At 44.6% G+C, this 17,423-nt stretch overlaps 1 protein-coding gene across 1 annotated transcript in view; it reads left to right on the plus strand.

Annotated features, from left to right (window-relative positions):
- The window catches only part of ACOX2 (acyl-CoA oxidase 2), a 33,221-nt gene that overhangs the window by 15,009 nt on the left and 789 nt on the right, over positions 1-17,423 (plus strand). The window contains exons 11-13 of the mRNA XM_037738115.1: positions 262-367; positions 5,743-5,960; positions 14,192-14,324. Of these exons, the coding sequence (XP_037594043.1) occupies positions 262-367; positions 5,743-5,960; positions 14,192-14,324 (457 nt within the window). The remainder of the gene's footprint in view (positions 1-261; positions 368-5,742; positions 5,961-14,191; positions 14,325-17,423) is intronic.

A 17,423-nucleotide genomic window follows, 5' to 3' on the forward strand; every position in this document is an offset into this window, starting at 1 on the left:
ATCCTGGCTCTGCTCCTTATTAGCTGTGTGACCCTAGACAAATTAGTTAACCTCTCTGGGACTCAGTTTTCCCCACTGCAAACTGGCGGGTGCCTGCCCTTAAAAGAGTTAAAGAGATAATGAATATCAGTCATTTAGCTTGATGGCACACAAGTGGTCAATAAATAGGCATTATTTCTACTTCTGAGGAACCACAGGAAGCCCATCAGTTGTCTTTTCCACTCAGTCAGGAAGCTGAACCTTTTTTTCTTTGTCCTTCAGGCTGATAAAGGACTCAGTGCACCATTTACAGACCCTGACGCAATCCGGAGCTGACCAGCACGAGGCCTGGAACCAGACCACTGTCATACACCTCCAGGCTGCTAAGGTGAGCTCCCGCCAGCCGAAGCTAAAAGGGATCCGTTTTTGTTTGCCAGGCAGGCTACCCTGCTGGGAAAATCCAGGTTCTGCCATTATTCCCAAACTCTGCTCTGCCAGCGGCTGCCCTCATTTCACTTCTAAGGCTTTAGTCCAGGGTATTTTAATTAAAGGACTTAACTCCAAAGCAATCTTGCTGGCAGCTCTTACGGGAAAAGGTAATGAGGCAGTGTTATTGGATTTGCTTCAGGTTGTTCAAATATTTCCTCCCAGATAGAAAAGCAGGTCAAGTCTCCCCTTAGCCCCACAGGCAATCCTTAGATGTCTGATTCAATTTCCACTCTGTTTTGTGTTTGTGCATAATTCACAGTCAGTCGGCAAATATTTGAGCACCCACTCTGCACTAGGCACTGAGCTGGGTGCTCATCAGTGAAGCCACTGCCTATACACAGCTACAATCAAGGAAGCACTATGGCAGGGAAATACAGGCTGCTGTGGAATCCCAGAGCAGGTGCCCTTCTGCCTACCTGTAGGAGTCAGAAAGTGGCATATAGGCTCAGACTTCAAGGATAAGCTGAAATTAGCCAAATGGCGTGGCAGCAGCTTCGGAGAGAAGAGTTTCCGGGCAAAGGGAGCTGCGCATGCCAAAGGAGGCAGCAAGAAACAGCCTGGTGTGCTTGGGAGGAAGCGCAAATCTCCCAGGGAGGACCTAAGGAGGGGGACTGAGACACGGGGAGGAGAGACAGGCAAGGCCTCGTCTGACCTTTTGTATCACTGTGAAAAGTTGGGGGTTTGTTTTCATTGCAATGCCTGTGCTGAATTTGTTTGGAGGTGGGGTAATCAGTTTCATTCTAGAAGAATCATGCAGGCTACAGGGGGAGGAATGGACAGGAGGCTAGAGGCCAGTTAAAAGGGAACAAGTCTGGGCCAGGACTGAGGGTGGTCCCGACCATGAGCATGGCAGAGAGCCTGGAGACAAGTGGGTAGATCAGAGATGCTAAGGGGAAAGAAGGCAGGGACGGCCCTCAGCGCTGGGGTGGGAAAGAGGTAAGAACAACTCCCGAGTTCTAGCTTAGGCAGCTGGGACTCTGGCCCTGCCAATAACTGGAAAACTAAAGGCCTCAGGCCTCAGACCCAGAAAATGGCAGCCTTGGAACAGGAGAGCCCTGAAAGGCTGCAGACGCCCTCGTGGGACAGGGCTGGTGGGGCAGGCTGGGCGTGAGCACCCCCACGTGAACCACCACCTCCACCACACCACAGGTGCTGGTATTGACTCTGCAGTCCTCAGTTCTGCTCAGCCCACAGCAAGGGCACCCCCTGCTGTGCTAACTGTCCTGTCAACACAGAGGGTTAGCCAAGGCTTTGTGCCTTCACTGGATCACCAAAACGGCAACCACAGCCTCCCATTATCCACTCATCCATTTTCCGTGAAACCTATGGCCTGCCTTCAAACGGACCAGATACTGCTTGCCCGGGTTACTTCATTTAATCCACACAACCCTGGGTGGGAGACTGACATCATCTCCACTTCAATGGTGAGGAAAGAGAACTCAGGAGTTAGGTCCCAGAGGTAGGAAATGGCTGAGTCCAGACACTTTCCCTTCCCAAACCACCAAGGGTGTGATGAGTGACAGAGGTGAGCAACAACCTCGGGGGGTGACGGAGGGTGGCAGCCAGCCAGCCTGCAGGGGAAGAACACATCCCTGACAGTTTCCTGGGGAGGTGATGCCCCAGCTAATTCTCCAAGGTCATAATGGAAAGGGCTTTCTGTACTCTCTGTGCTTTGTGGGGTTATGTAGTCTACAGAAAGCTTCAGCACCCAACTGGGCCCCATCTGGAAACCATAAATGTGCAGGTAGAGATAACCGCAACTTGGGGGGAGTGGGGATGATATTGACAGAAAAGTAGGCAAGGGAGAGCCACAGGCTAAATTCTGGTCCCAGCTCTGTGTGACCTCAAGCACCCCTTCCGTCTCTGGGCTTTAACTTCCCTGTCTGTAAACAAAGGGGCATGGAAGAGCCCTTTAGACTCTGACAGGCTCTGATTCTATAATTCAGACTGACCAGAAGAGATGTCAGTTTCCAGGACGACTGGAACAAGTGCTGGCCTCATTATAATCCAGCCGCTCTCCTGTGGCTTTGGCCACACAGGGTTAGGAATACAGCACTGGTGTGGATCTCACTGCCACCACTTTCTAGCCATCACCTTGGGCAAAAAACTTAATCTCTCAGAGCCTCAGTCTCTTCATCTGCAAGATGGAACTAATAACAGTACCTACTTTGTAGGATTCTGATGACGATTAAATGAGTTAATACACATAAAATTTAAGAGAGGCAGCTAGCATGTAAGTGCTATATATCGCACCCCTACACCCAAATTAGACAGCAGGCAAGATTTAAACCAACACACGCAATGTAAATAATGTTCACTGTGCTCAGAGCATGGGGCCAAGGTTCGGCTCAGCCCTTCCCCAAAGCGTAGAGGTCACCCCTGTCTCTGATCCGCATCCTGCTTTTTAAGGCGGAGGCCCAGACCCTTGGGCAGCTCCATCACTCCACCCCTCAACTCAGAGCCTTGAGCATTTGAGGATGTGGCTCTCAGGTTAGGGCAGGAAAAGGAGTGTGGGTCTGCAGTTCTGCCAAGCTGGACCGAGTCTGAGCAGCAAAGGCTAATGGAGCCAGCAGAGGCGGCGTAGCACATCTGCTCACCTCCCGCAGCCAAATGCTGCAAGCTCAGCAGGCTGTCTGCACACCATGTCTGCATGGCAAAGTGGAGTTGTCAGCGCCTGTGTGAGAGCCCCCTAGGAAACACAGGTTCTTTCCAAGTGAGAAAATGAATCGGGTCACCATCCTGCTGAAGACTCCCGGTCCCACAGAACAAATCCAGACCCTGTCATTCACAGCCCTTCACTGACCTGGGCCCCAGGTCTGGGTCCACCCTAACCTCCACAGTTCCGCATCATCACCACATTATACCCCCACACTTCAGCCTCATTAAATTGCCTGCAGCTTCCTGAAAGCACAGCCTTTTGCACAAAATGTTCCCCCTGCCTGGAGTGACCTTTCCCCCAATTCATGTCTCCTTGGGTGAACTCCTTTGAAACCCCAAGATGCTCTTTTATTTTTTTTAAAGACAGGATCTCACTCTGTCACCCAGGCTGGAGTGCAGTGGCACCATCTCAACTCACTGTAACCTCTATCTCCCAGGCACAAGCGATTCTTGTGCCTCAGCCTCCCAAGTAGCCAGAATTACAGGTGTGCACCAACACACCTAGCTAATTTTTGTATTTTTGTAGAGGCAGGGTTTCGCCATGTTGGCCAGGCTGGTCTTGAACTGCTGACCTCAAGTGATCCACCCACCTCAGCTTCCCAAAGTGCTGGGATTACAGGTGTGAGCCACAGTGTCCAGCCGAACCCCCCCAAACACTCTAAGTCTTGCTACTGAAAATCACTACAGCAGCACGGGCATCACAGGGGACCTCATTAAAAATGCAGTCTTAGGTCAGGCACGGTGGCTCATGCTTGTAATCCCAGCACTTTGGGAGGCTGAGGCGGGCAGATCACCTGAGGTCCAGAGTTCAAGACCAGCCTGACCAACATGGAGAAACCCCTCTCTAGTAAAAAAATACAAAATTATCAGGGCGTGGTGGTGGATGCCTGTAATCTCAGCTACTCAGGAGGCTGAGACAGAAGAATCACTTGAACTCAGGAGGCGGAGGTTGCGGCGAACCAAGATTGCACCATTGCACTCCAGCCTAGGCGACAAGAACGAAACTCCGTCTCAAAAAAAAGAAATGCACAGTCTTAGCCCCTGCATTGGAATCTGCATTTTGACAAGATCCCCAGGTGATCTATATGCACACAAAAATCTGAGAAGCTGGCTGGGCCCAGAGACCCACGCCTGTAATCCCAGCACTTTGGGAAGCCAAGGAAGGAGGATCACTTGAGCTCAGGAGTCCAAGACCAGTGTGGGCAACATGGCAAGACCCTTATTTCTACTAAAAATACAAAAAAAAAAAAAAAAGCCTGGCATGGTGGTATGTGCCTGTGGCCCCAACTACTTGGGAGGCTGAAGTGGGAGAATCACTTGAGCCCAGTGGGGCAGAGGTTGCAGTGAGCCGAGATCATAACACTGTAATTCAGCCTGGGGGACACAGTGAGATTCTATCTCAAAAATAAAAAGTAAAATTGAGAAGCACGGCTTTACACTCCCTCTCTTCCTCGCTCTCCCTTGAGGAGCTCATATATCCTACCTGACAAAATAATTACATGTGCTTGTCTTGACAAGATGGGGACTGTTCAAAATATTAACAACCCATAGGACAGGGCACCAACCGATCAACTGGACGTCAGGCCTAGGGGAAGCAAGGTCCTGAAGGCCTTCTGCTGGGTCAAGCATTAGTTGCTGGGCTGTGGAGGGAAGGAGGGGGTCTTCGGGAAGGAGCCCATCTGGCAGGAGGAGCTTTCACAGGGTTGATGGCAGTGGACACTTGCCAACTGGTATTAAAGTATTATTTTAACAAGTGACACAGCCAGACCATTACATATGCGCTAAATAACAGCACTGCTCACCTTAAGAAGTTTATACTCTAGCTGGGATAAATTTCATACACATCTTGAACTCTTATTTTCTCACCCCATAGTGCACACACGTGTGCACATACATACACCACTGACTTGAACATGGCAGACAACAAATAGCTATTGTTTTTTTTGAGATGGAATTTCACTCTTGTTTCCCAAGCGGAAGTGCAATGACCCAATTTTGGTTCACTGAAACCTCCGCCTCCTGGGTTCAAGTGATTCTCCTGCCTCAGCCTCCCAAGTAGCTGGGATTATAGGCATGTACCACCAGGCTGAGCTAATTTTTGTATTTTTAGTAGAAACAGGGTTTCACCATGTTGGTCAGGCTCGTCTCGAACTCCTGACCTCAGGTGATCCACCCACCTTGGCCTCCCAAAGTGCTGAAATTACAGGTGTGAGCCACTGCACCAGCTTTAAAATACCTATTTTCTTAAGAACAGTGGTGCTGACCTCCACCTTCCCCAGGCCAGCCTCCAATATGCCTGTATTCTTTCTCTCCACTTTCCAACCTACTTGAAACTGCTCCAAGCAAAATGAAGAAAACAAGAGCCATGTTTCAAAGTCCATGAGCCCCCCAACACACACACACACACACACACACACACACACACACGAACATATACACGCCATCATAAAGGCTCGATCAGACCCAGAGTGAGCTAGGAAAAAAGTAGCTGCTCATCAGCCTGCTGGGAAGCACATGCCTGCCTCAAGTTTGTTCCAGCCATCTGGCCAAGCTTATAGGATGACTTCTGGAGTAGGAAATCAGAAATCAGGAGAACATATCTTTGTGTCTTTGTAGGCACACTGCTACTATGTCACTGTGAAGGGTTTTGCAGAAGCTCTGGAGAAACTAGAAAATGAACCAGCGATTCAGCAGGTGCTCAAGCGTCTCTGTGACCTCCATGCCATACACGGAATCTTGACTAACTCGGGTGACTTTCTCCATGATTCCTTCCTGTCCGGTGCCCAAGTGGACATGGCAAGAATAGCCTACCTGGACCTGCTCTGCCTGATCCGGTGAGTGGCTGAGGCTTCAAACCATGTTGGCCTTCAGAGAATAACCCTATACCCTTGTTCACGGGTCACTACCAACTCCAAACCCTTGCTAATGGGCAGAGCAGCAACAGCCCTGGAGAGGTTTATCATTACACCAACATAAAGCATTATGAATTAATGAAAGAAAAAATGATAAATAATGCTACCTCAATTGAACTCTTCAACATTGTCAAGGAAATAGGAAGAGTATCTAAGGAAGATGAATAACACAAAGCATGCTACATGAAAGATATGTGCTATTGTGCTAATGATAATAGTCTCAATCATAGCTAGCTTCTTTTTTTTTTGAGACAGGGTCTTGCCCTGTTGTCCAGGCTGAAGTGCAGTAGTATTGTCTCAGCTCACTGCAACCTCTGCCTCCTGGTTCAAGTGATTCTCCTGCCTCAGCCTCCCCAGTAGCTGGGATTACAGGCAGGATTCTTTTGGGGTTTTTTGTTTTTCTTTTTTAAAGACAGGGTTTCACCATGGTGGCCAGGCTGGTCTCGAACTCCTGACCTCAAGTGATCCACCTGCCTCAGCCTCCCAAAGTGCTGGGATTCAGGCGTGAACCATCACACCCAGCCATAGCTAACCCTTAAAGAGCACTTATGTGACAGGCCCTGTCCCTCATAAGTGCTCTTTATCTTACGTACATCTCATTTAATCCTTATAGCCCTTTGAAAGGAGTACTATTAATCTCCTCATTTTATTGTAAAAGAAATTCAGGCTGATGGGAGTTAGGTTGCCCAGTGTCACACAATCAGCCAGGGGAGGAGCCGGTTACAATTTCAGGTCTGGCCCCTGAGCATGCACTCTTAACCTGTATGTTAGGAATTACTTACTTCAAACACATCCTTGTCTTTTTGTTGAATGTGCTTAAGCAAATTCTTACCAAAATTAGTAAACTTACCTTATCCTCCCTCAGCTTCAAGATGAAATTTTTTTTAAAACCCTGTAATTCATATATTGATTTGTAAAATTATAACACAAAATTTTTAAATGCAGCATGAATGCAGTGCTATGTAGGGTCATGAAATACTAATGCAGTGCTTCCACACTGTTATTCTATCATCTAAATGATTGCTGTAAAAACATCTCAAAACCAAAGCCCAACCTGATCAGGGTCCTAGAAAAAGTAGAAATAAAAACAATAAAGAAAAAAAAAAAAAGCCTGAGCAATATGGTGAAACTCCATCTCTACAAAAAAAATGAAATCGGGCATTGTGGCACACACCTGTATTCTCAGCCACTCGGGAGGCTGAGGTAGGAGGATTGATTGAGGTTGAGGTTGTAGTGAGCTATGATCCCACCACTGCACTCCAGCCTGAGCAACAAAGTCTCAAAAAAAAAAGGAAAGAAAAGAAAACATTGCAAATTATTTATCATTGTCTATAAGATTTTTTTAAAATGGACTAACTTGAGAATATAATCTTTTTGAGACCTCACTGGGCAGAAAAGATGATGCCTATTGCATGGGGTCAGGGTTGACTCTTAGAATTTCCAATAATTCTCATATCAACAAGACTAATAAAAGGAAAAAAGAGGCCAGGAGCAGTGGCTCACACCAGTAACCCTAGCACTTTGGGAGGCCAAGGTGGGAGGATCACTTGAGGCAAAGAGTTCAAGACTAGCTTGGGTACCATAGTGAGACACCATCTCAAAAATTTAAATACAAACACACAAACACACACACACACACACACATATAAAGAAAATAAGATCTGTAATTTTAAAAATAAGATTTTTAAGACAGGCTTTTTAAAAACTAGACCAAATTCCTTTTATTTCTAACAATATACAATATGTTACATGCCCTTTATGACTACTCATAGCATGTAACACATAGCTGGTGGTTTAAAAAATGTTTGTTCAGGCTAGGCGCAGTGGCTCACACCTGTAATCCCAACACTTTGGGAGGCCAAGGCAGGTGAATCATCTGAGGTCAAGAGTTTGAGACCAGCCTGGCCAGGATGGTTGAAACCCCGTCCCTACTAAAAATACAAAAATTAGCCAGGCGTGGTTGCAGGCACCTGTAATCCCAGCTACTTGGGAGGCTGAGGCAGGAGAATCACTTTAACCCAGGAGGCAGAGGTTGCAGTGAGCCGAGACTGCACCACTGCACTCCAGCCTTGATGACAAGAGTGAGACTCCATCTCAAACAAAAAAAAAAGTTTGTTCAGTTAAAGCATGAAAAACTGTCAAAAAATACATTTGATACAATTATGTCCCAGGTATTAAACTTTCCCTAATACAAGGAATCCAGTGGTGAAAACTATTAAGAGCGTAATTAAGTATTGCACAGTTCAAGCCCAAAGGTGTCTATCTTTCTGAAATCCTCAGTATTTAAAAGTACGTGAAAATAATGTTCGAGCTCTGGTTAACAATGATGCAAAAGATCACCTTAATACCCTATAAGCATGTTTTTTAATTTGCAAACAGCATTTCTAAGAGCTTGCCTTGGCTCCAGAAACTTACAATTCAAGACAAGATAGACAGCCCTGATGCGAGCTGCCAACTTACTCATGCATCAACCCCGGAAATGGATTTACTTACATGACGGTTCCTAAGTAACCTTACTACTGCAGGGTAATTAGGTACATAACAGATTCTGTGCATATCATTATTCGGGGTCACAGTTCCCTGCCTTGATTAGTCACTATCTCCCTAAGATTTCTGAGATGAAAAATGAAGGGTGCCATAGTATTCTAAGGATGCCAAGAACCAGCTCTCTGTAATGTTAACTGACCCAAACAGTTTTCAGTTGTTTAAGTGGTCATAAAACCTCAGTTGGGAGACTTCCAGGTACAGATAGCAGATTAAACATATGCATTCACTTTTGTTCTTTCCTGAAACCCTGCTAAAACATCAGTGAATGGACTGAAATTTTTTAAAAGGCACACACCCACAAAGAGGAAGAGAACAGGAGAGAAAACATGAAAGCTGGAGAATAGATGGACATACTTGGCAGACTAGTGATTTGGCAGACAAGTTACACCAAAGAACCCCAGGAACCAGCAGCACTGTGTACCACTCTGGCAGTGGGGGTGAGGGTAAGTATGACAGGGGGGGTTAAAAGTCTATTTCAGAAGGAGCTGAATCCCCAGTCCCCTCCTCATCTGTGAGTACTTATTTAGGAGCTTTGGAGGGGTTTCTGGTTTTGTTTTTAAAGATGGGGTCTCCCTATGTTGTCCAGGCTGGTCTTAAACTTCTGGACTCAAGGGATCCTCCTACCTCAGCCTCCCCAAGTGCTAGGATTATATGCATAAGCTACCACACCTGGCCTCTATGAATAATTTTAAGACTTTCCCTGACTCTGCCCTGGCAGAAGGGTAAACGGAGGGTCTGTGGACTAGGGAGCATCAGGCATAGTTGATAATAAGACTAACCTTCAGAAGACGGGGGTCTTTATAGGCCAAATGCTGACACCTCCCTCTCCAGACCTTTTTTCCCACTGGTTCCTAAGAAACTGCCAGCCAGAGTAGTACCCTGCAAGAAGATGATAAGATGATTCTTCTCTGGAGAATCTGACCAGCCCAAGAAGGAGCTAAAGACACTGGCATCAGAGTCCCCCAGCGGCCCACCCAATTCACTCCATAGTGAACCCCACATTAACAAGCATAGCCACAGGTTTGTAATCAGCTAGTTAATGTCTTACTCTTAGCTGTGATCAGACACTCAGGGATCACCAGACACCTGAAGAATGCCCCTAACGTAAAAAATGGAGACCAAAACAAGCAAAACAAGGCAATTCAGAGGACACAAGAGAATCCGCAGGGAGAAGAAAACTTAAAAAAACAAACAGTGAGATCTCAGAGTTAAGAGAAGATATTGCAACCACAAAATAAAAACCTAAATGCCACTATTTAAAACTAATATTCAGAGAACCTAAAAAAAGAGCTCCTTTAAATTAAAAAATGATAGTGGAAATGAAAACTCAATATAAGGACTGGAAGATAAAGTTGCAGAAATCTCACAGAAAGAAAGCAAAAACACAAAAAAATAGGACTTTTAAAAAGTAAGAGGACCAATTTTAGCTATTCATCATCTGAAGAACAGGTTTAGAAAGAAGACAGAGAAAACAGAAGGAAGCGAATCATTAATAAAACAATTCAAGAAAACATTCCTCAAATGAAGGATATGAATTTCAGGTCAAAAAGGATCACAGATGCCTACAGACTAGAGGAGAGGAGACAGGCACACATATGCACAAAATAAGTCATGCTGTATACCATGTGAAATGGTAATACCTGCTATGAAGCAAAGGGTAGCAGGAAGTGGGGGAAAGAATGCTGAAGGTCAGTTGGGGGGAGGGGGAGCTGCAGTTTTAAATAGGCTAGAGAAGGCCTCCCTGAGAGGGTCACAGTTAAGGAGAGACCTGGGGAGAAGGTAGGGGGAAGCTGTCGTGGCTGCTAGGGAAAGAGCATTACAGGCAGAACATCATACAGTCACGCCTCACTTAATGATGGGAGGATCCGTTCTGAGAAATGTGTCTTCAGGTGACTCTGCCATCATGTGAACATCACAGAGTGTACTTACACAAGCCTAAATGGTATAGCCTATTGCTCGTAGGCTGACCCCAGCAAAGTATGTGGCTATACTCAATGTCGTAGGCAATTCTAACATAAATCACTAAGCAACAGGAATTTTTCAGCTCTATCAGAATGTCACGGGANAAATGTGTCTTCAGGTGACTCTGCCATCATGTGAACATCACAGAGTGTACTTACACAAGCCTAAATGGTATAGCCTATTGCTCGTAGGCTGACCCAACACTTTAACAATGCCTTACACTATATGATGTTACATTGGCTACAATGTCACTAGGCAACAGGAATTTTTCAGCACCATTATAATGTCACGGGACCACCATCATATACACAGTCCATCACTGACCAAAACATCATTATGCAGTGCATGATGGTACAAATGTTGGAGGCCAGAGTGTGCTTGGCATATCCATCCAGAGAACACAGAAGAGGTCACAGGGGCAAGAATGGCATGACTGCTGTGGAAAATGAGGGCAAAGGGCAGAGAGTTAAGGGAGTACAGTGGGGGTAGGAAGAGAGGATAAGGTAGATCCTTGCGAAGACTTACAATGTGAAGGTTTTGAGCACTGGATAGAATGGGAGGGTTTTGAGTATTGGATAGACACAACCTGAAAGAATCTTATGAATATTTTTAAAGGCCCTCTCCAGCTGCCATATTAAGAACTAAGAGTGAGGCCAGGTGTGGTGGCTCACGCCTGTAATCCCAGCACTTTGGGAGGCCCAGGTGGGCGGATGACAAGGTCAAGAGATTGAGACCATGCTGGCCAATGTGGTGAAACCCCGTCTCTACTAAAAATACAAAAAAATTAGCCAGATGTGGTGGCACACGCCTGTAGTCCCAGCTACCTGGGAGACTGAGGCAGGAGAATCACTTGAACCCAGGAGGTGGAGGTTGCAGTAAGCCAAGATCGCACCACTGCTCTTCAGCCTGGCAACAGAGTGAGACTCCATCTCAAAACAAAAACAAACAAAAAGAACTAAGAGTGAAAAGCAGGGAGATCAGCTGAATGGCTAATGCGATAATTCAAGTGAATGATGGTAGTGAATTGGACCAGTGAGAGTGATGGAGGTGGCAGAAAGTGGTTGAAGGTTGAATATATCTTGAAGGCAGAACAGGATTTGCTGACGAATTAGATGTAGGGTGAGAAAGGAGAGGAAACAAGGTTTCTGGTCGGAAGGACAAAGCTGCCATTTACCATAAATGGGAAGACTGCAGGAGGGCCGGGTTTGGGCAGGATGGACAGGAAAGCTCTGGCCAACCAGGGGTTTGGGTTCAGACACATTACATTTGAAGAGCCTGTCAGAAATCCAAGTACAGATGTTGGTAAGCAGGGGACACTGGAGGAATGAATTTGGAAGTCATTGGCATGTGGTTGATATTTAAAGTCATGAGGAGGACTATCACAAGGAGTACATGAAGAGAAGAGGTCCAAGTACTGAGTCTTCAGACCCTCAAAAGAGAGTAAGTAAGTAACGATGACAAGAGCTATTTCTGTGGAGTCGTGAAGTCATGTTTTTACATGAATTGATCTAGTTCAGGAGAGAATAAACAGGCATAACACTTTCAGGGAGTTTTGTCCTAAAGGGGAGCCAAGATGATGGATAAAGAAATAGAGTCAAAAGCTTGTGTTTAAGATGGCATAAATGACTTTCTGTTTGTATACTGAAGGAAATGATCCAGTAGAGAGGGGATTTTTTTTATTGTACCTCTCTTTGAACTTGATCTTGGCCTCCCATCAGGCTTTGTGTTTAAGAGCAAGGTCTTTGAAGAGATCCTTGTTGTTGACAGTTTGTCCAAGAGGATATCCACAGAGTACCTTGTGGGCATGAGGTGACTGCAGCTGTAAGCTTTTGCAAAAGACTTGGTCTTGGACCTCTTGGAGATCTTCTTGCCTATGGCAGCTGTCAATTTGTGAGACTAGCAGTCAGTTCCAGCTACCAAAGCCTGACTGTAAGAATGGACTCAGGTGCCATCATCAATGCTCTTCACAATGATGGCTTTGCGTCCGGAATAGCATACAGCCAGGACTAGCACCACTTTCCCAGGTTTCACGAGCATGCCCATTTTGACAGCAACCAGCCAGGCCTACAGTAAAAGGAAAGAAGGGCATTTCCACTAACCATTCACCTCTGAGAGGGGAATTTTGATGTTATAGGGGAAAGAGGAGAATTTTGTTCTCCAGTAGGCAAGAGGAAAAGACATCTAGTAGACAAGGAGGGACTGAGGCTGGGAGCCTGGACAGCTAACCTGTACTAAGAGAGCAGGCACTGTATGTATAAATGCAAAGGTGGGAACTTATACAGATTCTCTTACTTTTCCACTTCATCAGTGAAATAGGATGCAAAGCCATCCAGGCAAGAGAGATGGCAAAGGTGGACAGTGTCGATCTGAGGATCAAAGAGATTGTATGAAATAACCATCTAGGAGAAGAGTAAATGAAGAATGACTAAATACAGCAATGTAATACGATTGCTGAGCTGCAACTGGGCCCACCTGAGCCCTTATTTACACCAGTTATGATTGGTTTTTCCAGCCATGTATAGCTACAAAAGTGGTGGCACAAAGTGGGTGGAAAATTAAAGACAAAGAAGTATGCATTTTGTTAAACAGGTATGACAAAGCAAGAAATTGTTGTGAGTGAGTGTGTGTGTGTGTGTGTGTGTGTGTGTCTGTTTTTTTTTTTTTTGAGAGGGAGTCTTGCTGTTGCCCAAGCTGGAATGCAGTGGCACAATCTTGGCTCACTGCAACCTCTGCCTCCCAAGTTCAAGCAATTCTCCCACCTCAGCCTTCCCAGTAGCTGAAACTACAGCTGAAAAATTAGCCACCACACCTAGCTAATTTTTGTATTTTTAGTAGAGACAGGGTTTCACCATGTTGGCCAGGCTGGTCTCGAACTCTTGACTTCAGTTGATCCATCCACCTGGGCCTCCCAAAATGCTGGGATTACAGGTCTGAGCCATCACACCCAACCTCTTGAATATATTTTTGACAGAGTAATAAAGCATGGATTTTCAGCTGGATAAGGAATGAAGTGAGACCACAAGGGGGCAGGGGGGGACATTAAATTAGCAATAGGGCTCAAATGGTGATGGGGATCATCAAGAAAGAATTAAATTGGATACAGTATCCAAGTTACCTCTAATGCTTTAATGATGCACAGTCATCATAATGTCAATAATGAATATTGGTCTGGCCAAAATTATAACTATATTGGCTGGCCAGGAGGCCAGGAGGAGGAAGAATGGGAACAGGGGGAGGTAGAAGTGAAGAGAAGGGTGATAAATATAAATCCTTACCTTTTGAATGAAGAATCAACAAATACTATCTAAAACTGAACCATCAAGAAGCACCAATATAAACAAGATATTTCGACATTCAGATAAATACTGAAATATCATCTAAAAGATTGAAATCGCCTCTGGGGGAAAGAAGTGGAAATCAGACAGGGATATGCTGTTTTTTTAAACAAGCCTGAAGGAACTCTTTGACTCATTATACTATGCATATATATATATAACTGATTAAAAAAATTTTTTTAATGCTGAATTGTTTGAAAATCGAATAATCACACAACCTTTAATTAGATATTGTTATTCACCATCCAAGACTAGTTTGATTCATAAGAGCAATCTGAAACACTCACAAACTTTTGTTTCCTCTCCCAGGAAGGATGCCATCCTGTTAACTGATGCTTTTGACTTCACCGATCAGTGTTTAAATTCAGCACTTGGCTGTTATGACGGAAATGTCTATGAACGCCTGTTCCAGTGGGCTCAGAAGTCACCAACCAATACCCAGGTAGTTGGGTGGAATTACAAATTACGTAAGAAAGCAGAGAACAGGCAGTGAATACACCTTCATGTTTCCCCATTTTAATTGATTCCCATTAGGTTGGAAATCACTTGGCGTAGCATGTCTGTTTAAAACATTTTTAGAGAACACATAAAAGAAACCACTCCGGAGTGGTGGTATGGCCTGACAGGAGCTCTGAGCCTAGACTATAATCAGCAAAATGCGCCGCTCGGAACTTGGTAAAGGGAATTAAGAGGAAGGCCGAGGCTCTAAATCATGGCTTGACAGACCCAAGGGCATACACACAGAGTGGTAAACTGGCTTTTAAGTAACAAAAAGAAGGAGATAAATTACTGCGGTGATTTAACTACCTTATTTTCAGCCTTTTAACTTTCAGTTTTGTGTAGATAAAAGGGGGTATTCAGAAGTGATAGGAAGCTTGAGGGATGTCTCTCTCAGACCTGATTGCCTGCTAGAGATGATACCCTCTCCTCTTCACTCTAAGGAATACGATTCAAGGAGCAAAAAAGCCGTTGCACTGACATCAGTAGCCCAGGAAAGCCATATAAGTGACAATTGCAAGGGTCATGCCAAAAAAATCCCCAGCCATCCTAGGAGAGCACACCAGAGCTCTACATCATTAACAGCGAGAAGACAGGGAGGACTCATAAGGTCCCAACGCTCTAGGGCCAGGGTATGCTCACAGCTCTCTGCTGATGAGCCTCTTTGGGAAAAGTTGCAAATGTCAATGAATATGTTAACAGGAGTGAAGAAATAAACCCTGTATTTAGAATATGAGGAACCAATTATTTAATAGCAGATTTTACACAGATGATCAAAACAAAGTCTATAGGTACACAACAGATTATTTTAAATTTTATAGTGCAAATATATTATTCAGATGATGAAGCTTTCTTTCTTACCTCTTTGGTACAATTTCAGAAAAGGTGTCTTAACACCACATCAAACTGGCAACTCTCAAGCTTTCATTCACACTTAGCATGGTGTTAGACTTGCTCTTAACAATTTGCAGCCTGTCATACCACATGGCTTAATTTAACATGATTATCTCAAGTTACAACACAACCAACCCATCTTGGTCACTCCTTGTCCCCAGAAAGACATCCTTTTAACTCAAGGAAATAGAAACAATTTACCTAAAGAAGGTATACATTCACAGCTTTAGTAGTTAACCTACTTCCAGTGTGTTTCTTTTTCTAATGATTAGATCTACTTTCTAACATTTAAATCTTGGCATAAAAATACAGCAGTCCTCCCACTCCAGACTAGCTCCCATGGTCTAAAGATAAATGTATGCCCTTTGGTGCTCCAGAGAAAAACCCACCCTGCTATAACACCTGTCAGAAATGCTGACATATATAGCTCAAACCTGTTTTACTGGCAGCACAGGAAACATTCTGGCTTCTCTAGAGAGAATGGCGGGGGCTTTCTTGTATTTTAGTTTGGTTTTAATATGTATTTTAAAAGACTTTAATCTGGATAGTACATGAGAGCATGTTTATGTAAATGAGAGGAATGACTGACCCAGAGGGTCAACGCATTTGGAAAAACATTGATGCACTTCATCCCATTCACTTCTACCTCCTTCCACTTGACTGTGAACGACGACGGCGTCTTCACCTTCCCAATGCCAGGATTTATCACGGAGTAGACACTCCACGTTTATGGAATAAATAAACACGGTTTTATGACCTATGCAGCGAGACGAAGGAACCTGCTGCATACATAGTGCCACAGACTCCTGTCATCTTAGCTTATATTACCTTCCTAAACAGGTGACAAATACAGCACTGGATCTTTCACACATGACAATTTGGGAATGTGAAGTTACAAATGATCTTAGTGAACTGTTTCCAGTTAGATAAAATGACACGAGTCTGCCTGCTGACATTTAGCCACATGATCTTACCTTTCCAGCTCCTTTAGAGATCACCAAAATAGTACTTTTAAAATGTATTTTTCTAATCTTCTGTGGATAATTTTTTAACCCTACCCTTAAGATATAATGCTATAATGCTGAAGCTGCAATAAGAGATGCTTTCCTCATTTGCACTAATAGAAAGAGGCACACTACAGATATTTTATGTATACATTTTATTATTTGAGATGGAGTCTCGCTCTGTCACCCAGGCTGAAGTGCAATGGCACAATCACAGCTCACTGCAACCTTGGCCTCCCAGGTTCAAGCAATTCTCCTGCCTCAAACTCCTGAGTAGCTGGGATTACAGACACGCACCACCACACCCAGCTAATTTTTGTATTTTTTATTAGTAGAGACGGGGTTTCACCATGTTGGCCAGGCTGATCTCAAACTCCTGACCTCAAATGATCCGCCTGCCTCAGCCTCTCAAAGTGCTAGGATTATAGGTGTGAGCCACCACACCCAGCATATATTTTAAATAAAACAGCAGCTATGTTGAAACATGCCCTGTAAACACGAAAGTACAAACAGGAATATATTTCACTGACATTTTTCTACCAAAAGAAAAGTGCTATGCTAAGATAAACATCTTGCAATCAAATGAGAGGCTGTCTTCTGTCTGGGGCAGTGATGAGCTTTATCCCTGGAGAGGATGATGTGCTTTCTTGGTTTAAGGGAGTAATCATTGGGGATAATTTCAAAACAAAAATCTTGTTTTTCCCCAATTATTCTATTGTAAAAATTTGTACAAGTAGGAGTTAGATGCATTTAATACATCTACTGATTCATTAATTCAATAATTCAACAAATATTTACTAAGTACATGTTTATGCCAGAAACTATTCTAGATACTGAAGATACACTGCAGAACAAGAATCATAATCCTATGCTGAGTGCAGTGGCTCACGCCTGTAATCCCAGCACTTTGGGAGGCTGAGGCAGGTGGCTCACTTGAGGTCAGGAGTTTGAGACCAACCTGGCCACAATGGCCAAACTCTATTAAAAATACAAAAATTAGCCAGGTGTGATGGTGTACACCTGTAATCCCAGCTACTCGGGAGGCTGAGGCACGAGAATTGCTTGAACCTGGGAGGCAGAGGTTGCAGTGAGCCAAGATCCCTGCACGACTGCACCCCAGCCTGGGCAACAGAGCGATACCCTAG

Source organism: Cebus imitator, unplaced genomic scaffold (genome assembly GCF_001604975.1).
Source record: "Cebus imitator isolate Cc_AM_T3 unplaced genomic scaffold, Cebus_imitator-1.0 Scaffold48, whole genome shotgun sequence".
Taxonomy (NCBI): Eukaryota; Metazoa; Chordata; class Mammalia; order Primates; family Cebidae; genus Cebus; species Cebus imitator.